This window comes from Fusarium verticillioides, chromosome 6 (assembly GCF_000149555.1).
Source record: "Fusarium verticillioides 7600 chromosome 6, whole genome shotgun sequence".
Lineage (NCBI taxonomy): Eukaryota > Fungi > Ascomycota > Sordariomycetes > Hypocreales > Nectriaceae > Fusarium > Fusarium verticillioides.
In genome coordinates, this window is record NC_031680.1 from 2,675,488 (window position 1) to 2,696,724 (window position 21,237).

Consider the following 21,237-nt stretch of genomic DNA (forward strand, 5'->3'; position numbering starts at 1 on the left):
AACTCCACCGACTTTGCAATCTTCTCTGGTTGGGTGACACATGTACCTAGTAAACAACCTGTGTTCTTCGCTCGCTCGAAAGAGAGCAACTTTCCCTGTGGCCTGGGCCCTTGCTATATATCTGAGACAACGTTTTGTCCAACACTCAATCTTCCCATCGCAACAACCCAGGTCGATAATGTGCACTGACGTGGCTAACTTAGTCTCAGGAGCAAACTTTCGATGGTAGTACCATGTAGTATTCCGCATTCCGTGGGAAATTTGATCTCAATTGTTTTCTCAGCATGGTTACGCGCGTGTAAAGGCTCAGTTGCGATGGTACTAATATCAAGGCCAACGACGGCATCTTCGTCAGTCACAACACTACTATAGATAAGTCGCCAGTCTAGCATGTTGATTTATTCACCATATAGACCGATGCATCTGCTAACAATAGATTTCGACCGGATACATGCATGACCTGGAGGCTATAGCTTCCGACCATGTAGTCATCATACCCTCCTCTTGTGCCGCAATTAATATGCAACGGGCCGATGCTCCTCTCGGACCCTGGCCCAGCGGCCAAGCAAGCTCAGCAAAGGGAAGGGAAAAAATAGAAACTGAGCAAAGGATGATGCCCATGCTTTGCTCCTCGATATGTAAAAGCTGTCTTGGCTCGATCACCTACAGCCCCATCCTCATTATGATTTTCTAAATGACGAAACACACTGCATAATGCTTCATGTTTCGACAACTGGGGTATAGTCTCATACTCGTCAGCCCATTGATACACTTGTTGATCACGGGCTTCACGTTTCGACTCGTGTTTGATAATTTATGGTTTTGTTAGTGCTCTTTTGATTTCCATGTTTAACTTACACCGTTCAACAAAGTGCTACGACTTCCATTTCTCAACTTCTTTCTGTTATGCTTACCCTATAACTAGTCGATATTCCACGGTATCTGGGCAGCCGAACAATGCTAAGAACTATATGCATATGATCACTGTATGTCCAGAATCTCAACCCAGGGAACAAGTATAATATAATAATGGTTGTTAGACCGAGATAGTATCATGAATCCGATGTGTAACTGGGTTCTAATAATGTCAACATTGAACAATGTGAACACGAGCTACGGGGAAGGCAATGGACAAGAAAAGCTCCACTGTGCCCTGGAGAGGGCTTCCTAAGTGTAGTACTTATAGTACGCACTACGTCTAACTTACCTAGGCACTCGGTTGCTCGTATAGTTTCTTCAATATCGGATTTATATGTCGGTTAAATCGGCCAGAAAATGCACCGACTTGCGGAAGGCGATCGTGTGCCCCCCGATTCTCCGAGCCGTTCCGGGGATAAACGAGACGTCATCAATGACTCCGGAGATAGGGCAAGAGGATTATTGCATTTCGCACTTATCTTTTCCTTCAACCTTTCCCCCGCCAGTGTCCTCATTCAGTCGCTCGTAGCTATATTCCACTCAATCCTCATGGTACTCGATCGTTGATCGCCATCGACCCCCCCCAGCATGTTGCGCATCGCCATGCAAGGCCACTCAGCGCGCGCCACCATGCGCTGCCGACACAGAATGCTCGCACCATCGTTGCGAAGATTACAATCAGGTGGCCCTTTCCAGGCCATGCGACCGCCGTCGCCAGAGGAGCTTGGTGCCCCCCGGCATGCAAAGGAATACAGACAGGGACGGCGGTGGGCGCGGCGCTTGCTCTTGACATGCGTAATGGGAGGTACTATCTATCTCGGGGATCGTCAGATATACGCATCTGGTTTTGGCCGCTCTCTACATACGTTCGGAACCGGCTTGCTCGTAGCCTTCGACTACAAGCTGAATTTTCGACCCCAGCCTATTACTGGCGGGACTGTGCAGGACTTGCATAATCGGAATGCCGAGCGGCTGTTCAACCTTCTCCGTTCCAATGGCGGACTTTATCTCAAGATCGGACAGGCTATTGCAATGCAGAGTGCCGTGCTGCCCCCCGAATTCCAAAAGATGTTTAGTCGCATGTTTGACGACGCACCGCAAGACGATTGGAGTGACATCGAAGCAGTGATAAGACAAGACTTCGGGAAAAGTGTCGAAGAGGTCTTTGGCGTCAGCTTTACAGGAAAAGAGGGAATGGGGTTGATGGAGCGCAAGGCTCGAGCGAGTGCGAGTGTTGCTCAAGTCCATTGGGCCAGACTTGCGGATGGTCGCGAAGTCGCTATCAAAATACAGAAACGGGAGATTGCCAAGCAAATATCATGGGATCTATGGGCCTTTAAGTAAGTCCGAAAATTGCAGAGTTCCCGCCTGCTTACTGATGCAAAACAGGACCGTCGCGTGGATATATTCGAAGTGGTTTGACCTCCCACTGTACAAACTAGTCCCTTTCATTACGGAGCGACTCGAGCTAGAGACTGATTTCGTCAATGAGGCCAAGAATTCAGAAAAAATGCGAGAGCTTGTTAATGCAGAGAAAGCCTTGAAAGGGAGGGTATACATTCCTACGGTTTATCCCGAATTTACGACAAAGCGAGTTCTCGTGACCGAGTGGATCGAGGGTGTGAGGCTTTGGGATAAGAAAGCCATAACATCGAGATGGCTCGGAGGGCATGGCAATGGATCTCCTGGCGCTGGTCGCCCACTCCCCCAAATTGATATTGAGGCCGCACGACTTGAGCTTCGGACAAGGCCATTCCAAGAGAACCTCAAGCCAGAGCGTCAGGAATTATGGAGAGGCCGACGAGGCCGTGGGGGACTTGGTCTGTCAACACGAGAAGTCATGACGACCATGGTGGACCTCTTCTCCGCACAGATTTTCAAGTGGGGTGTCGTTCACTGCGATCCGCACCCTGGCAATATCTTTATCAGACGTTTGCCCAATGGGCGAGCCGAGCTTGTGCTTATTGACCATGGCCTCTATGTGTACATGTCATCGAAGTTCAGAAACGAGTACGCCACCTTCTGGAAAGCACTCATGACCTTCGACAACAAAACAATATCACGAGTGACAGAAGCATGGGGGATCAAGGCGGCAGATCTCTTCGCGAGCGCAACATTACTGCGGCCGTACGAGGGTGGAGATAAGCGCACGCATAATGGGATAATGAAAGAGCTCGAAGGCAATACGCCGGCTGAGCGACATTACGAGATGCAGAAGCGAATGAAGCAGGGCATTCGAGAGATCCTGACAGATGAAGACAAATGGCCACAAGAGCTGATTTTCATCGGTCGCAATATGCGAATCGTACAAGGCAACAACCAGTATCTCGGATCACCAGTCAACCGCGTCAAGATGATGGGCGAGTGGGCGAGCCGAAGTCTATTCGAGGACCCCCAGTTGCCACTGAGCCAACGCCTTCAGAATCGCTGGCGCCATGTCATCTTCAAGACTGTCATGGCTGCCTCTGATGTGGCCTTCTACATCTTTAAGCTGCGCCAGTGGCTGGGCCTTGGAGGAGGGATGGAGGATGAAATGGAAAAAAGAATGAAGGATGTCGCACAAGACTTTGGCATCGAGCTTCAGCATGATGTTTTTGAAGGCTGAGCCAGTGCCACTGCAACGAGTCTGGAGGAAATGTAAACTACTATGTCCACGACAACTTATGACGAATTCCCCTTTCATGTAACAAGAATATGTACAGTTCATATAGATAGACGACGATTGGCACTGCCTGGTAATTATCGAGCTTGCCTAAGTCAAAAGATAGAACCCTCTCAAGATAGGCAAACGAGTCCACGATAGCATTCAGACCATTGGACTCGAATACATTTGCATAGAAAGTGTATGCGACAATATCCCATTGCATGTTGTCTTTATCACCTATATATTATTTGGCCGGGTGGCATGTCAGCTGAAGAATGATTTGTAATTGATCCTGGCTACTATACGTAAGGAGACATTTGAGGGGAGGAGTACAGCCCATTAGCCGTAGCCACCACCAAATCGAATATTTTGTGCCCTTTGTCGATGGCCTCCTCCTGTTGCCGTTAATCTATTATTTCGACTTGATCACTAAATCAACAGTCCTACCACGCGATAGCCACACACTGACGCCTCATATTGTTCTAGCTCACCGAGGTTAGTGTGACACGAATGGTTTTACTGATGAATATTTTCATTCATTGGTGTACCAGGAGGAAATTGCTGAAGTAGGACTGATAGATGTTCAAGGAGTAGCTCAAACCGGAATTGGAATGTAGTATCCATATGGGAACCTGCAGTTCGCATCTTCATAAGTTCATACCTGTAGCATTTAGTCAAATGAGGTAACATGGAAAGCAGTGATTGCCATCGTTTTAGAAACAGTGTACAAGAAACAGGCCTTGGAAGCTTGGGTTGGGTAGGACCAGGTGAATGGATCTGTCGGTAAATGAACTAGCGATAGAAACCTTTTGTTTCTTCGCTTACATGCATCAGATGCCCTGCAATTAAAGCCACTGTGTTTTATCTACACTTCTACTAGCTTCCATGTTCACACGGAATACGGAGTACAGCCACCTCATAATACCTAGGCGTATGGAGAACTACAAAAATTGCTCGTGCTTTGACGTTATATGTCCTTCAAGGTAATCATTCTTAATGCCCAGAAGGACGACACTTTCTGATTGTTATCGACGGATGCAGATAGTGGAGGCATCTAACCTCTTCCTCAAGCCCAGTTGAGTTGACAATTGACAAGCCGTGTACCTGCATCAGTGGGTCGATCCGATACAGCCTAAAAGATGGGATTTCTGGTTTTGGTTGGCTCATAGTAGAAATATCTTCATGTCTGTGCTTTCAACAAGGACATGGGAGAACATACTGGGATTCGGTTCTGATCATCGAGCTTGTATCCGGAAATGCAAGCAATAAGGCCGCACGCACTCCGTACAGAGTACTCCGCACCACGAGCCAGGTAATTAAGACACAAAGGCACAGACTTAATACATTGGAGTCTGAGCCCAAAGCCATGTGCCTGTGGCGTTAGATTGGCGGGACTGTCTCCACCTCATGATGCCCCCACTCATAAGGATAAGGACCATGCGATCAGGACCCAGCAACCAGGAGGAGCGCTGCAAGACTGGAGCTTCGTTGACTGTGTTGTAAGACATAGTCGGTGTTCAATGGTATAGGAAGAAAGTAGGTGGGAGATACACAGGCTCCTTTGCTCGTTCAGACCACTGACTGCGGCTTTAAATTGACAAATAATCACCGTCTCTTATAAACGGAGTCAAGTCCTCATGCAGAATCGGCTTCCCCCTAATGCCCCTTACCCGTCCAGTCATATTGTCTTGGACCCTGCACCATCACTAGCGCTGCAGAAGGTTAGCGAATCAGTTTTAAGGGTCCGCATCCGGGATTGTGTCAGAACAAATGCGCCGATGGATTGCGAATCCTGACGTCTTTAGATGATATGGTAAAAGTCATGGTAGTTGAAACGAGGGGGGAAAGGGAAAGAAGCCTTAGCATGCTGTCGGATGGAAAGCTTGGCATCTGTGAGTACCTACAGGCCACAATGTGTCCGGGCTAGGCTTGTGTATCCTAATGTTTGAAGCGATCCAAATATGGATGATACCTACCTATGTCTCGGACACATCATCGACAAGCGCACTGTAGGTCAGGTAATATGGATCATGCCCGGCGTCTATACGTAGCAATGAGTCCGACTGGGCATTAAGACTTGGTTGCCCATGTATAAGGGCTGGAGTCGGTACTACCTTGGCTGGTATTCTTTTGGGCACAATTCCGTTGTCTAAGCTCTATTGAATCCATGCCTTTAATCTCGACCTCCATCAGTGCCGTTTTTTGACCTTCCACAACTTAAACAAGATAGCCAATCAGATGCCTTATCTTACTCGAAACGAGCCTGGGCCACCCCTGGCAAATAACTCTCCCAAAAGCGCCCGACTCTGGAGACGCGCATCAATCCTGTTTCCATCTCGTCTCAAGGCTACGAATCAACGTCGGGAAAGACCAGGCAAGACACGTCGTCCAGCTCATCTCCCCCTTTGCAAACTAAACGAACGCCTCGACCTTCATTCAGAGACTCAAATTCTCAAACACTCTCCACTGATCTCTTACACCCACTACTGGCACTGGCGGCTCTCCACACCTGGTACACGCGCCCTATACCTCAGGTAGGTACTAATCCATCAACCGTATCACCTCCCTCCACTGTACAGATCCCCTTTTCTGCTCCTCAAGAGTTATTTGGAAAGGCCTGTAGTTGACAGAGGGCAGGTGATGATCAGTCAATGTTCGTTCAGTTGACATCTGCTGATTGTCCGTCTACGAAGTTGTTGCAACCAGCTGCCTCGTGCCGCCCACTCGCTTGAACACTTTGAACTATCAACCAAGACCGCCCACTACCGCACGCCCATCCACCTTCCGTCTCGATCGTTCCCGTTTCCTCCACTCTGATCCATTGCCTTTTGTTCTCGACTTCATTTAAAGTCACCCATTTAGTTTTTGCTCCCCATCCTTCCACCTTAGGCCCCCCGCTACTTCCACGTGCTCCGCACCCTCCTTCTCGCGCTGCCCACTCCCCTAACCTTCTGGGTTGCCTTCTCTTGGCTGCGACTCTCTTCCTTTTCATGATCAATTCCCTAGAGGATGAACAACGAGCAGCCTCGCCGTACCAGTTTCGGCATGTTACTCCGACGCAGCAAAAGTGGCGATCTAGGCAAAGGTGGTCGTAAGGCGCAGGCCCTTAGGGAGGCTGAGCTTGAACGACAGCGCCAGGCCTCGACGCGCATTGCTCCTAAGCTGCCCGAATTCGCCAACCATTCTGAACAACTATCTAAATCCTTTGGCCCCGAGTTGCGCCCCGAGTCACCAGCCAACGTTCCTCGATCAGCAGATTACATTACTGTCAGGCCTTCAGCAGAATATCCTCGGGGATATGGCGCTGCTGCACATGCTGCCGTCCCTGTTCCGCCGTTGCCCAACGGTGGTTTCGATCCATATGCCAGAACAGAAAGCATGACGAACCGTGGCCGCTACAGCTATGCTAGTAGTGCTATTAGCACGGTCAACAGTCCTCGCCGTGTTCGCAGACGAAAGGACCCGACGCCTTTGAAGTGAGTTTATAATTAATGCAATTCATTTGTTTGATAGTCGTGTGCTAACACCAAACCAGCATTCTCGTCATTGGTACTCGTAACTCTGGAAAAACATCCTTTCTTGAGTTTCTCAAAACCGCGCTCGCTCTTCCACCTAAGAAACGAGCCAAGAAGGGTGATGACGAAGTGCCGCAGAATCGCAACACCCCCTCTGGAAACTTTATTCCACACTACCTTGAAACTGAGATTGACGGGGAGCGTGTTGGTCTCACCATCTGGGACTCAGAAGGCCTAGAGAAGAATGTAGTCGACCTTCAACTTAGGGAAATGTCCGCATTCCTTGAAAGCAAGTTTGAGGAAACCTTTGCAGAGGAAATGAAGGTTGTACGCTCTCCTGGTGTGCAAGACACCCACATCCATGCGACCTTCCTTGTCCTTGATCCTTCTCGATTGGATCGCAACATTGCATCCGCAAGGAACCCAGCTATCAATGGTCAGCAAAACGGACACCTTGGTGCGCGTGTGCTAGGGAGCCTGGATGAAGACCTTGATTTGCAAGTTCTGCGTACGCTCCAGGGCAAGACTACTGTGATCCCAGTCATTGCCAAGGCCGACACCATTACCACCAAGCATATGAATGTTCTCAAACGAAGCGTTTGGGACAGCATCAAGAAATCGGGCCTAGATCCCCTGGAAGCACTTGGCCTTGATGATGAGGACGAGAGTAGTATTACTTCTGAAAGGATTGCCGAGGAGGACGAGGAGGAAGATGAGGTCGGACACGAACGCGGTGGTGCTCAAACCCCTGAAAGCCAGGAATTCCCACTACAGGGTCATCGAGAAAGCCCAGCGGCGTCTCCAAGCTCCAAAAGACTATCCACCAGCTCCATTCGGCGACATAAAGCACAAGAAGAGGCCAAAGAAAAGGAAGATGAGATCCCTTTCCTGCCACTTTCCATCATCAGTCCGGATCTGTACGAACCAGGTGTCATTGGCCGACAGTTCCCGTGGGGTTTTGCTGATCCTTACAATGAAGAACATTGTGACTTTCAACGGCTGAAAGAGGCTGTTTTTAGCGAATGGCGTGCCGAGCTACGTGAAGCTAGTCGGGAGCAGTGGTACGAGGGATGGAGAACGAACCGACTCAAGCAGAGGGATGTCCCCTATCGTCATCGATGAATGCTCTTTATTGAAGGCAGCACCTACTACGCAGGACTGATACGCCCTTAAATACGATCAAAATGTTCAAAAAGACATTTTGTCACTGGACCATGTCTTTGCTTGATACGGCATGGATCAAAACGCTCTTACTGCGACCATCTTTCTTTGCTCACACCACTTTAACGCTATACCATTTCCCGGAAAACTGCAGCATACCCTTTGTCATCTTGTTATAACATTTCTGAACTTGCGAGGAAGATTACTGTTTTATACAGACAAGAATAGCTTCAACTCGCCTTTACGGCTGATACCCATTTATTGAGACACCCGACTGTTTCTACCGCGCGGCTTTTGACTTTTAGACCGACGGACGAGCTAGTCTCGCAAGGTTTTATCAACTGCTCATGATATGTCCTTCACTTCTTTTTTTTTCTATCTCTTTCGACAAACATCTCAGACACTAGCGTTTGTGGCATTGGTTTTGAGATGAGAGGTCTTTATGGGCGTCTTATGGCTCCGCCTTACAAATCGTACCCTTCTTGACATCACTATACCGGCGCTTATTGCTGTTGTCTGGACTGAGGGCACGACTAGCTTTGATTAGCACCATTTCTTAGGGCATGGAACACAATAGCTATGCCGCCAGCCATTGCGAAGAGTCTGGGCAAGGATGATGATATGTGTAGCTGGCTCTGTAGACTCAGGTGTCAGACGAGATCGCCTTTTCTTTAGTCAGCTTATTTTACTAGAAATACATTACGCAACTCGTGCTTTTTAACTATGAACTGACTTACAAATGCTATGCAATTTTTGACCAAGATTTGTAAATGTACACCACAGCAGTGAGTAGGGATTCGTCCCCCCCTGGCGCGATATGGCCTCATGATACATAATGTAAAGCATGACGCCAATGAAGAATTGTACATGATTATAACCACTCGCTGAATTTACAAGCTTCCGTATCTATGCCGCCCAATGTCAAAATGGCGTGAATTCTGCAAGCTCAGTATTGATGGGATTGTTATGGTCATCAACATCCGCCTCTTTACGAAACGGGTTCTTCCCAACTCCTTTGATCTTTGCAATTTCTTTATTGCTCAAAGCTACGCCGTCAAAATTCGGAGGCAATAGCATGTCAATCATGAGAATATCCGTCTTGAGGTTTCGAGCACGGTCGCGGTACGCCTGTTGATTGCGTGGGTATTCAAACCGCTCACTCATGGTTTCGATGGACGACCAACGGGCACCGTGTTCCTGGATGAGATCTAAAAGGACCTGAGAGTCGTGCTCACTCCAAGGAACGCGCTGCCGTGGACCTTGTCGCTCTGGATCTGCCATACGAACCTCCTTTTTCCTTTGTGATGCGGCCTTTGCGATAGCATTAAAAGGTCTGGAGGACATTGGCGCCTGCGATACTGAACGTAACCCCATATCCTGCGACGACTGCTCCATAGAAAGGCGGGGTACGGGCTCTGAAGAGAATGAAGACTCAGTAACATGCCTTTGAGGACGCCGTGGGACAGGTTGTGGCCTTGGAGGTGGCGGCATCTGTCGTTGTAGCTCTTCTCGCCTCGCTGGATCAACGTGCCGAGTGTCGGTCTCAAATGAATCGTCCCCATCTTCATCATCCTGGGAAAATCGCGGTCGTTTCTGCCCTCTTTCTCGTTCCCTCCCGCCTTGGGTCGCTAAACGATAAGAACTTGCGGGGGGGAATGGGCTACCACCCAGGAGGTCGGCATTTGAATGCTCATGATAATCACGGGGAACTCCGGATCTGAAATCTGCAAGCTGTTGGTTGGAAGGGGGAACAGTACTGGTTGCTCGACTTCCACCACGCAAGGCTCGAATGGACTTTGGCCCGACAAACAAACTGGGCCTGCTGGGAGGTCAATATTTAGCTCTGTTACCAGGTAAGAACATTACTTACTCTGCCTCCTGACTTCCCATACGCACGATTGATTGTGACTCCGAACCATAATCATTGCCTTGGCTGTAGGCAGCCTCTTGATGGCCATGTTGAGAAGGTTCAGTACCCACCCTCTCGCTCTCTGCGTACTCCAAAACTCTGTATAAGCTCTCAAAGCACCCTAAGAGATCTTCTACCAAATTATGCAGGGGAAAATGTCTTCTTAGCTCAGAGATTCCCCCGTCCTCCTTGTTATCATCGATAATCTTCTTGATCCGAGCGATCCGTGCTGAGCAGAGATCATCAACATCGTGATCGTCACCAGCTACACCGCCGAGGTTTTTAAAGTAACCCCCAGAGAAAAGTTGTGGATATGAAGGAAGCCCTTCTTCGCCCTCTTGTCCCGACCTGTTCAAATCCTTCAAAATTTCTTCTTCTTCTTTGCAGAAATATGCAACAAGAAGGTCCCGAAAGTCCTTTTCGTCCTTGTGATGAGAAAAATCCTCGACAAATAACCAGGTCCGTAGGTGTAATGTGCTCTGAGGGTTTTGAAACATATTATCAGCTGGGGTAAAGAATGCAGGCAAAACCCGGTTTAGGCATTCGAGAAAAGGAAAGATGGCCGATGTCTCCTCATTCTTAAGCCCGTAAAGCGTGTCGTAAGCTGTCACAACATTGGTGCGTGCGATCTGAGTAACCCTAACGCTTTGGTTTCGAGTGAGAGTGTCATCCACGAAGTGCGCGAAATCAATGAATGGTGCCGTGTTAGACTGATCAAGTGCATCATATTCTCTTCTGATGGTGTGGAAAGCACGTCGCTTGATAGCCAAGATTCCATTGAAGACATCGTCAGCTTCCTTTCCTTGGAAGCATTCAAACAGACTATCAGCGGCTCTTGCTAAGTCTGGAACGCTTAGCTCCAAGATCCTTTGCTGTGCTATGGTGATTGCTGAACCAAGTCGAAGCTCTTTGATGGGGCTGTTGACGTTCTCAAGTTCTTCGCCGGAGTCTTCCGGTTGCGAATAATCAAACGGATCATAGAATTCGGTTTCATCGTCAGGCTTTAGTGGAATCGACGGGATGCTAATGTCGTCTTGAGCCTGAGGGGGTGGATTACGGCGAGCGACGGGATCGTTCAGTAAAACCCTAACAGGTTCAGGTACAGGGACGGGCTGAGTAACAATATTCTTTGTTGGGCTTGTTTTACGCTGAACCGGGTCGTTTCTTCGGTTGCTACGTCTCGGTTCGCGATTTTCATTCTGAGCAGATGCACGCTTTGAGCGCCCTGCGGCGGCACTTCGAGTATTCATTATTGCATGAAGACTTATAGATGTGTATGCGTGAGGCTGAGCCTAGGTAGTGCCAAACGCGCTGTCTGTTGTGACGATTAACCCTTCGCGTTATCAGCCAATAAGAGCCTAACCCTAACCCGACGGTATTGGGTTACACGAAGGCATCTTGGTGTTGAGAGCTTTGACCACCCTCCCAAAGAGCCACCCCGGACGCCAAATCACGGGACATGTTAGCCTCCACTACCTACAGGCCTGCCTCTAAGGCAACCTTACATTTTTGCATGTAAATACAATTGCAATCTTCCTTTCTTGTATGCGTATGACAATTACACCACAACTCATGATTTCTCAAAGATCTATACGCTGTAGGACAAAGAGAGAATATAATCCACCGGTCATGTGTTAGCGATGTCTTCCAAGTAGACTAGCTGTTTCACTCTCAGATTTTAATAACCATCAGCCATGGCTATTCTGTCACCAATACATAGTTTTCGCACTCATGGCTATTAGACGGTCTTCTTGGCGGATTTGTTGACATGATCAGGCCCAAAGAAGCCCGTAAGATAGACTGTTCGCGTGAAGAAAAGGAATAACTAAGTCATAGGTCAGCGTCAACCATAACGCTGGAGATGATATGGCAGCATCTGATTCTATTCCTGGCTTACCGTCATTCCAACATTTCCCCAAGTCATGGCATTCCACTGGAGAGGGCTTAGTAGCCTGTCCCGGCCTATCCCATAAGAGCTGAAGCCAACATGACCAATATCTGCGAGCCAAAGAGCAACGAGATATGAGCGAACAACTCGGGTTTCAGTCGTGGTTGACAGGATGGCGACCCCAATTAATGCTAGCAGCAGATATAAATTCCCTAGCTGCCAGGCTATAACAATGCTATTGGGAGAAGCATCACCGTCGTTCTTCTGGGGAGATTGCTCTCCGATGAACCAAGCTGGATCAATGACGGCACCAGCAAAACCAACAACTCTGATTTTCCATGTTAGCAGATGTGCCATTTACCGGTCGGGTGCAAGACCCTTGTTATGGGATCTTACAAAGAGATAGGCTCTACAATAGTGAATACTATTCGTGGAAAGGTGGGGAGAGAAGAAGCCATGATTATGAATTGATTGATTGATTGATTGAAAGTTGAACGGGCCAGTAATATATGGCCAAGCAAAGCTGAAGAAATAAGGAGGGTACATATATAAGATACCAAGTTTGATGTTTGTTTCCCCAGAATCGAATCAAGCTCCAGTTTCAGATGCCGCTATCCAATGAGAATAACATATTAAATCCTGGAACTGCTCGGGATAGACCGGAGCGTAGCCGATATTGTTGACTGCTACCTGTAGGGGAGCAAGAAAATATCGAGCGTTGATATAGGGTGTCAAAATAAGCTTATCAAAACACACCCTAAGCTTATGCTACGTTACCTAAGCTCTTTTTGTCACTTAGGATCAAGGTCCTGATTTTTCTTCCCTCCCCTACCCGTCGCTTCAGTGCTGTTGTGCCCCTCCTGTTGAATTTGTCAATGGCAAGCTTCAACATGTGGCGATTTCACGTGCTACTGCAACTGAGAGACACACAGCCCAAGTGAGACCATATCAAAGCGTTCACGGCACCAACTCTTATGAACCAGCTCCCCAAACTCGTAGTCAACATGGTGTTCTGAGCTGTTGCCTCTTGCCAACGGCATATGCAGCTTCCCCTCCCCTCTTTATATTCTCCTCTCCCCTGGCTAATATCGCATTCAATCGTAACTGTCTCTTTCTTCTATTGACTTTTAACTCATGCTCAATGTGCCAACCCACCTTTGAGAGCCCACGATGGCCACGATCGAGCCACGCTTAATTCATCTGCTTAATGAGCCGACGAGGCCGCAACTCAACCATGCCGATCTTCCACCGCTTCATTCCCTTGCATTCCCTTCTGCCACTGATCGATCATTGGCCCCAATCGAGTCCGACACGAATCATCGTGGTGATAGAACAGTTGCTGACACGCAGTCTGTTATTAACGCCGTTGATTTAATAAATTTGACCAACGATAATATTTCTTCAGATCTCCGCAAGGAAGGGAATGTTCAGGACGGAAAGATTGTACCGGCCTCGGAAGGATTTCCGCTGCGAGTAGCCTCAAGCGACTCGGATGCTGTAGAACCAACCAATTCAATAAGTCGGTTACTAGGTGACGGTCCCGAGCTTCTTGAAGACGTATCCAACAAAAAGCGACATCGCAGCCTTCATATCAAAGATGAGTTCATGCAGCTCCCGCAGCCACTGAAAAAGCAAAAGGCCGCCCAGCAAGCGCCAGTAATGCCACCGATCATCAATGGGCTTCATGAACCTCCGCCTCACGCCGCTTTATTCCCTCCTATATCGTCGGATTCATTTGATAGCAAGGATGGCTCGCATATGAAGGCAATACCCGATTTTACGCAGCCTTCCGCTCAGCCAACTACTCAAGCGTCTCAAGAGGTTGAAACGATTTTGGTAGCCAGCAAAACACGCAAACGGACCAGCAAACCGAGACGGAAGTGGTCTGAAGAGGAGACAAACCATTTGTTATTGGGCGTCAATCGATATGGGGTCGGAAAGTGGACGAGCATACTTGAAGATACCGACTTCAGGTTCAACAACCGGACGGCTGGGGATCTTAAGGATCGATTCAGGACGTGCTGCCCTGAGGAGCTCCGCAAGTCCAACCGATCGCTTGAACTAGACTCGCCTTCACACCTCGACCGGGGATCGAACCAGACTGGCAAGGCAGATGTGCACTTTGAAAGGATATTGATAGATGGAAATGGTGCATCAGCAAAAGACACGACCTCAACGATGCAGCAAGAGGTTGACACTACTCCTAAACAGAAAAGAAGTCGAGCACATCGCAAGAAGATGGAGGACCTTGTGGAGCTCGGTATTCATGGGCCCTTCAAGAAGTCGCATCGCCGCGAACGTCGACCTTTTACTGAGCAAGATGACCTGGAAATTCTTCAGGGTTTAGAGATCCATGGACCCGCTTGGACGAAGATTCATCGTGACCCGCGCTTCCATCTTTCCAGTCGCCAACCAACAGACTTGAGAGACCGAGTACGTAACAAATATTCCAGTGTTTATCAACGAATAGAGAAAAGCAATCTCCAAGCCAGGGAGATGACCCGAGGGAATGATGGTATGGCACCATCTGTGAGAATACCAGCTGGGAACTCATTTAAACCTCGAAAGGCTACAACACTGGAGCCACAAATGAACCAGCCGACCTCGCGCGAAGATCTTTCTCGATGGCCAGCTCAGCAAAAAATCGAGACAGGCGAGATTATGGGAGCAGGTCATATCTTTGAATTTGGTGAAACTATGCCACCCCAATTCATGGGCGGTGAAATGGACATCTCGCGCTTGTTACTTGACGACGCCAAGCTTTCGCCAGCGATTCCACGATTTGGTATTGAGGGCATCCCTGGTCTTCCTCCGCCAGCGAACACCCCACAGAAAAGTCACATCAAAGAAGGAATACAACACCCGAGTAGGTTGTCAACAGTCGGGCCAGCATCCGTGAGTCGCAGTGCTCTGCATTAATGTTATGAAAATTAGGAGTCGGGAAATTGGTTTGCAACGGTATTGGGCGCATTGAGACTTGGAACTGGACGAACACACAGCACGCGCTGGTTATCGGTTGCTTATTACTTGTATCTGAGGGTATTGTTTGGCGCTGGAAGGCAAACACGGGTGCCTCACGGGTAAAGACGGAATGTTTCAAAAGTTGTACATCGTCGATTCTGTAAGCCGCTCATGACATTCAAAAAGGATATCTTGTCATACTACCGCCGGAAGTTGAGTTGAAGATGACTTCAGGGGCACTCATTCACGGGATATGCCATGCATAATCTTAATGATAAGATACCTAGTTCAATAAAACATTTATTTGGTCAAAAGAGCTATGTGAGGATATCTCGAGGCCTCTTCATACCCCACCTCGCGATAGAGTTTGAAGCGCGTGGGGATGAGCAGAAAACAGCGATATTTATTGAGACTGGCTAGAAACACAAAGTCGTGACAAAGATTTATCAGTCCTCTGCACAGACGGGGCACGTGACAAAAGAGCATTTTCAACCGGACGACTACATATCAAACCCAGAACACCATCATTTGAGACTCTCGTCACTTATTCGGAGAGGAGAGAAGTATCTACAAGCTGCCCCCCCTCCCCAGACATAGTCTGATCGTCATCTCAGTATTCGTCGTCTACGATAAGTGCGCAGTCAGTAGTGGGTAAAATGAGTGCTAAGGATGCTCGGCAACTCGTCCACGGGCTACCTACCAACCATTTGCTTAGATAAAATCACAAATCGCTTACCGTTGAGGAAGAAGACCGCAGTCAATAAATAGAATCAGCAAGAGGATAAATCTATCATGGTAAGGAACCAAAACCGATAAATCTATGGTGAGGTTAATTCAGGACATCTACTTTGGGTCCACTTTTATTTATCACGTGATCTCCACGCACAAAATCTAAAAAAAAAAGGCAACTACAAACTCCCTCTTTCTCAAAGTAGGTTTCTTCGTTCATCCTCCTCATCACCGCCGACAAACCAGCCAACCGACACCATGGCCCGCGGAATGTAAGTGGAATATCAAGGAGAGCAATCGCCAATGCGATTGAAAGGAATCGAGATTTGGATTTATCTCTCCTATTGTCCCGTTATGAGAACCAGGATCTGACCGTCTCGATAGCAAGAAGCACCAGAAGCGCCTCAGCGCCCCTTCGCACTGGCTGCTTGACAAGCTGTCCGGCACCTACGCTCCCAAGCCTTCTGCCGGTCCTCACAAGCTCCGCGACTGCATGCCCCTGATCGTCTTCATCCGAAACCGCCTCAAGTATGCTCTCAACTACCGCGAGACTAAGGCCATCCTGATGCAGCGACTGGTCAAGGTCGACGGCAAGGTCCGCACCGATTCCACCTACCCCTCCGGTTTCATGGACGTCATCACCATTGAGAAGACTGGCGAGAACTTCCGTCTTGTCTACGATACCAAGGGCCGATTCACCGTCCACCGAATCCAGGCTGAGGAGGCTGAGTACAAGCTTGGCAAGGTCAAGCGTGTCCAGCTTGGTCGCGGTGGAATCCCATTCTTGGTCACGCACGATGCACGAACGTGAGTTCTGTCAGACATCATTCAGCCGTTGGATCAAGCTTTGGTCGATTCAAGTCACCCGACAAGACAGGAGCTTTATTTGACGGCTGTATGTAAACCCCAAATACCCCCGTGCTAACGAATTCTCACAGCATCCGCTACCCTGATCCTCTGATCAAGGTCAATGACACTGTCAAGATTGACCTCGCCACTGGTAAGATCACTGACTTCATCAAGTTCGACACTGGTGCCGTCGTCATGGTCACTGGTGGTCGTAACATGGGTCGTGTTGGTGTTATCACTCACCGTGAGCGCCACGATGGAGGTTTCAACATTGTCCACGTCAAGGATGCCATTGACAACAGCTTTGCTACCCGTGAGAGCAACGTTTTCGTCATCGGCCAGGACAAGCCCTGGATCTCTCTGCCCAAGGGCAAGGGTGTCAAGCTCACCATCGCTGAGGAGCGTGACCGCCGACGTGCTTACGCCATCTCTCACTAAATTGTGGATTTGCGATTGGAATGGTAAAAAAATGGCATGTGGAATGGAGTCTCGGATTTGACGTTTGCTTTGCGGCTTTAACTACCCTGAAGATAGCCGGCCCCCATGAGGCTACGATAAAAGATGAATTTGAGCCCAACGAAAGTGTCGATTCTTGACAGATATCTCTCTCGAACTGTGATGGAAGTGAACTGAAGATGTTGCCCTTAATCTTGTAGCAAGCCAGGAGAAACCGCACTGCCATTCGTACATTTCACAACTACGATAATATATCTCAACACTCTACCAGCACCCCTACACGTAGCTCGTGTTTCTTTCGAACACCGTGGTTGTCAAGGAGTAATGTGAGGAACAACGCTGACTGGTAGGGCTGCATTGCACAACAATTTGCGATCACGGTAATGACGAAAACAGCCTGTGTACGAAAGTGCTCATGGTTACATCCAATGGTTGTCGGACTATCAGTTGACCTCCTAATACGTATGTAAAGTTGTGGCTGTGTTACAGTTTTGCTGACCGAGGAGAGGAGGATTCGGATGTAGGCGAATTCCTATTCCTTAAGTTAACCACCCCACGTTTAGGAGAACGTTGGTTGTTTGCAAATGACTTGTCTCTCGAATTGAGTTTCGTCGTTTATTCCCCAACTTCTCCATTGAGCTAGTTGTTTCATCCCACTGAAGGAAGCTCTTGAACCCCCAAACTGCGAATAGCACCAAGTGGGCTCGGCTTCTTTTCCCCCTCTCCACACTCGCACGGTACATGCTGTATGCCGCGAAACTGCTGGTTCGGCGAGCAAACCGAGTCATTTAGGAGCGGGGAAATCCATCGTAAATCTAGGGTACCGAATCGTAATTACGCATGAGGTCAAAATGCATGACTAACAAGAACTGCAGTCGCCTGTCGAATCCTCCTCAGCCATGATGCAGTTGGCTGCACTCCCTGAAGCTGCGATTCGACAATGCGAGTCTCACGCGCGCTGTTCCTGTGATGTGCATGTGGGCGTAATGCGTGGGGAGCCTCAAACCATCCATGCGACTGAATTTCTTGTTACAGTAAGACCGCACACGCACAAGGTCCATGAAAGATGGATCGTGTGCCCCCTCACCATTACCTAGACAGACCCGCTAGGCTCAACATGCTATGGCAAAAGCCATGCTAAGACCCATCGGCTACGCGGTGCCCAAGGATTGCATCAGCGAGACTATGCTTACAAGAGAAGCCGTTTGAATTTAGATTTCTACGTACTTTGCTGGATATGCCCCACGTGCGCCGATGATGTTCTTGAAACTAGGTAAGGTACTTATAAGTGAGTGCCAGCTCCATCGTGGCCACATCTAGTTCCGGAATTCCACTTCGCGAGGTCATCTCTCTTGGTTGTTTGAATTGAAGGATTCTTGTCCTACTTTCCCTTTCTCACTTGTTTGCGGATACTCGGTACATATTCGCTTAGATGCGGCAGAGCCTCCTGTTCGTGATCAAAACATTGCTCGCAAGAGCCATATTACGCAACGGACTCGTTGAAATTTGTTGATTGGAGGAAAACCAGCAGTCTTTGGGCCTTGAATCGATACTGGTTTTATCGGTCAATTGCGGATCGGGCCGCCTGAGTCATAAAATTATAGGTTCCCTTTAACATTTGGTTGAAATGTTTACCAGCAGGACCTCGACAAGAACTCTATTGGGCCGTTGTGCCCAAAGAACGGAATTTCGACGAGGACTCACAGTCTCTTCTGGCCTTCGTTCTCGCATTGCCCATGATTCTGCTCAGAGAGAATCAAGGAATAACCAGGGATGGTCGCGACCAAAGGTTTTGGCAGTAGCCATTGGAGCTGGTGCTCTTGGATGGGGGCTTGCCAGCTTGAACGAAAGTAAAGGCACTGGAAAATCTACATGGGGTCGATCGGTTGCGCCTCATTATGCTACATTGCCCGAGATGGAGAAGGTAGAATACCTGCATATTTTCATGCCCTCAGGCTAATACTAAAACAGGCGATCAAACGAATCGAAAACGAGGTTGGAATAGAAGGCTTCATTTCGACAGATCCCGAAGATCTGCTGGCACATGGCTACTCAGAATGGTCTACGGTCAACCCTGATACTTTGCCAGTGGCTGTGGCATATCCTAGAACAACCGAGCAAGTGTCTGTGATAGCCCGTATATGTCATGAGCATCGCGTTCCTATCATCCCCTATTCTGGAGGCTCAAGCTTGGAAGGCAATTTTTCTGCCCCTTACGGAGGGATCAGTGTGGATTTTGCGTATATGGACCAGATCATTCAGTTTAACAAAGATGATATGGATATTGTGGTCCAGCCAAGTATTGGCTGGCAAGACCTAAACGCAAAGTTGTTGGCTATGGATAGTGGCCTTTTCTTTCCTGTCGATCCTGGTATGTGACTAACAAGCATGGAGCGCCAGTGATATCGCAGCACTGACGAATATCTCCAGGCCCATCAGCGAAGATAGGAGGTATGATCGGAACGAATTGCTCTGGAACAAATGCTGTAAGATATGGTACAATGAAGGATTGGGTCATTAACTTGACCGTTGTCCTGTCCGACGGGCGTATTATCAAAACCAGACGAAGGCCGCGAAAGTCATCTGCTGGATACAATCTGAACGGACTGTTTGTTGGCTCCGAAGGCACACTAGGGATTGTCACGGAAGGTATAGCAAGGCGTATCCAAGTAAATGAAAAGTCTACTAACGCTCACAGCTACACTCAAGCTGGCTGTCATTCCAGAGCAGTATTCGGTTGCTGTTGTTACATTTCCTACCATTCGAGATGCCGCTAATGCGGCAGCTGGTGTCATGCAGGCCGGCGTCCCCGTCGCGGCGATGGAGATCATGGATGAAGTTCAAATGCGAGTCATCAACCTCGGTGGTGCTACGAAACCGCGGGTCTGGAAGGAATTGCCAACGCTGTTTTTCAAGTTCTCAGGTACAAAAGACGGCGTGAAGGACAACATCAACAGGGTAAAGAAAATTGCGGCGGCAAACAAGGGTGGAAGCTTCGAGTTTGCTCGGGATGCTGCTGAGCAACAGTTGCTCTGGTCTGCCAGGAAAGAGTCCCTTTGGTCTATGCTCTCTCTCCGAAAAACTGGTGACGATGTTTGTGAGTACCACAGTGTCGCAATTAACATATTGCCTGTCGATTTGGTCGCTGATTTATGATGGCACAGGGAGCACCGATGTAGCTGTTCCGTTCAGTCGGCTGGCTGACATCATAGAGGTCAGCAAGAAAGAGATGGATGAGCTTGGTCTCTTCGCCAGCATCTTGGGACACGTGGGAGACGGGAACTTCCATGAAAGCATCATGTATAACAAGAACGTCCCTGGTGAGCGCCAAAAAGTCGAAGCTTGCGTCAAGAACATGGTGAAACGAGCGCTAGACATGGATGGGACATGTACAGGAGAGCATTCCATCGGCTGGGGCAAAAAGGAGAGTCTACTCTGGGAAGTTGGACCAGAGACTCTGGAAGTTATGGCAGCTGTGAAGAAGGCTTTCGACCCTGAATGGATCTTGAATCCTGGAAAGATCATGGATGTGCCTTGGGAGAACACTCTGTATCCTGGGTCAAATACCGCGGTGACACCAAACCGTGTGGTGAAAGGCTTGGTCTAAGACAGGAGCTATCGCTGTGTTTCTACGTAGCTCCTTAGACTAGTGGGTTAGCAACACCTAAATCATAACTGTATATAGAGACTTGCAGCATAGATTGATGCTTCTAGGGATGGCTTGCAGCCGTAGTTATTGTATTGAGTAAACATTGTAAGACCAACCCAAGTCAAAGCTATAGATTGAGAGAGCTACTAATGCAGCCAAATACCTACTCAGTCATGAATACAAAATCAAGGTACACTGCAACACGGCGTCTTATACTACAGAAACACTTGACAGAGGTGGTGCTGCCGTAGCAATCAGGAAGTGCATCAAATTCAAGTGAACAAACCATTTACACAACGGCGTCTGTACTCAGGAAAGCGAGCAAACACTGAACTGTTTGCTGATCTCGGCAAATTTGCTTCGATAACTAGGCTTCTTGCATTGCTCTCTCAAACAACACCAAACACCAAACACCAACAAACACCAACGGATAGCTGCGTTCAAATTTCGTCTGACCTGAAACCCTTTCACCTCTCTCCTAGAATTTCGACATTAGGTACCGTGCTTACCTTAGCGGCTTCATTCACTGCTTCTTATGACCTCCTAGTTCGATTTACT

General features: G+C 48.5%; 7 protein-coding genes across 8 annotated transcripts; 5 read left to right on the forward strand and 2 right to left on the reverse strand.

The window, feature by feature from the left end:
• The first annotated feature begins 666 nt into the window (after positions 1-666).
• FVEG_01952 (Atypical/ABC1/ABC1-B protein kinase) lies at positions 667-3,784 on the forward strand. Its single transcript, XM_018888988.1, has 3 exons — positions 667-986; positions 1,041-2,258; positions 2,308-3,784. The coding sequence occupies exons 2-3, from the start codon at positions 1,507-1,509 to the stop codon at positions 3,521-3,523; spliced, it is 1,968 nt and encodes a 655-aa protein (XP_018745051.1). The 5' UTR covers positions 667-986; positions 1,041-1,506; the 3' UTR covers positions 3,524-3,784.
• Positions 3,785-5,866: 2,082 nt separating this feature from the next.
• FVEG_01951 (hypothetical protein) lies at positions 5,867-8,966 on the forward strand. Of its 2 annotated transcripts, none has more exons than XM_018888986.1 (3): positions 5,867-6,096; positions 6,200-7,038; positions 7,098-8,966. In XM_018888986.1, exons 2-3 carry the CDS (start codon positions 6,572-6,574, stop codon positions 8,197-8,199), a joined length of 1,569 nt encoding a protein of 522 aa, XP_018745049.1. In that variant the 5' UTR covers positions 5,867-6,096; positions 6,200-6,571; the 3' UTR covers positions 8,200-8,966. The 2 variants fall into 2 exon arrangements, with proteins under 2 accessions (XP_018745049.1, XP_018745050.1); XM_018888987.1 differs by having other exon boundaries at positions 6,256-7,038.
• Positions 8,967-9,159: 193 nt separating this feature from the next.
• FVEG_01950 (hypothetical protein) lies at positions 9,160-11,397 on the reverse strand (the record flags this gene model as incomplete). The annotated part of the gene is made up of 2 exons (XM_018888985.1): positions 9,160-10,057; positions 10,109-11,397. 2 exons carry the CDS (start codon positions 11,395-11,397, stop codon positions 9,160-9,162), a joined length of 2,187 nt encoding a protein of 728 aa, XP_018745048.1.
• Positions 11,398-11,885: 488 nt separating this feature from the next.
• Positions 11,886-12,493, reverse strand: FVEG_01949 (hypothetical protein; the record flags this gene model as incomplete). The annotated part of the gene is made up of 3 exons (XM_018888984.1): positions 11,886-11,972; positions 12,045-12,363; positions 12,432-12,493. The coding sequence occupies 3 exons, from the start codon at positions 12,491-12,493 to the stop codon at positions 11,886-11,888; spliced, it is 468 nt and encodes a 155-aa protein (XP_018745047.1).
• A 438-nt stretch (positions 12,494-12,931) lies between these two features.
• FVEG_01948 (hypothetical protein) lies at positions 12,932-15,804 on the forward strand. The gene is made up of 2 exons (XM_018888983.1): positions 12,932-15,559; positions 15,611-15,804. Exon 1 carries the CDS (start codon positions 13,206-13,208, stop codon positions 14,952-14,954), a length of 1,749 nt encoding a protein of 582 aa, XP_018745046.1. The 5' UTR covers positions 12,932-13,205; the 3' UTR covers positions 14,955-15,559; positions 15,611-15,804.
• Positions 15,805-15,927: 123 nt separating this feature from the next.
• On the forward strand, positions 15,928-17,308 carry FVEG_01947 (40S ribosomal protein S4). The gene is made up of 3 exons (XM_018888982.1): positions 15,928-15,997; positions 16,110-16,532; positions 16,664-17,308. Exons 1-3 carry the CDS (start codon positions 15,984-15,986, stop codon positions 17,010-17,012), a joined length of 786 nt encoding a protein of 261 aa, XP_018745045.1. The 5' UTR covers positions 15,928-15,983; the 3' UTR covers positions 17,013-17,308.
• Positions 17,309-18,243: 935 nt separating this feature from the next.
• Positions 18,244-20,875, forward strand: FVEG_01946 (D-lactate dehydrogenase (cytochrome)). Its single transcript, XM_018888981.1, has 5 exons — positions 18,244-18,954; positions 19,002-19,401; positions 19,461-19,679; positions 19,729-20,127; positions 20,195-20,875. The coding sequence occupies exons 1-5, from the start codon at positions 18,658-18,660 to the stop codon at positions 20,635-20,637; spliced, it is 1,758 nt and encodes a 585-aa protein (XP_018745044.1). The 5' UTR covers positions 18,244-18,657; the 3' UTR covers positions 20,638-20,875.
• Positions 20,876-21,237: the final 362 nt, after the last annotated feature.

Coding starts and splice junctions, on each gene's coding strand:
- FVEG_01952 (XM_018888988.1), top strand. CDS start 1,507: ATGTTGCGCATCGCCATGCAAGGCCACTCAGCGCGCGCCACCATGCGC. Junction 2,259..2,307: donor TGGGATCTATGGGCCTTTAA/GTAAGTCCGAAA, acceptor GATGCAAAACAG/GACCGTCGCGTGGATATATT.
- FVEG_01951 (XM_018888986.1), top strand. CDS start 6,572: ATGAACAACGAGCAGCCTCGCCGTACCAGTTTCGGCATGTTACTCCGA. Junction 7,039..7,097: donor AAGGACCCGACGCCTTTGAA/GTGAGTTTATAA, acceptor ACACCAAACCAG/CATTCTCGTCATTGGTACTC.
- FVEG_01948 (XM_018888983.1), top strand. CDS start 13,206: ATGGCCACGATCGAGCCACGCTTAATTCATCTGCTTAATGAGCCGACG.
- FVEG_01947 (XM_018888982.1), top strand. Junction 16,533..16,663: donor GTCACGCACGATGCACGAAC/GTGAGTTCTGTC, acceptor GAATTCTCACAG/CATCCGCTACCCTGATCCTC.
- FVEG_01946 (XM_018888981.1), top strand. CDS start 18,658: ATGTTTACCAGCAGGACCTCGACAAGAACTCTATTGGGCCGTTGTGCC. Junction 18,955..19,001: donor CATTGCCCGAGATGGAGAAG/GTAGAATACCTG, acceptor ATACTAAAACAG/GCGATCAAACGAATCGAAAA. Junction 19,680..19,728: donor ACTAGGGATTGTCACGGAAG/GTATAGCAAGGC, acceptor TAACGCTCACAG/CTACACTCAAGCTGGCTGTC.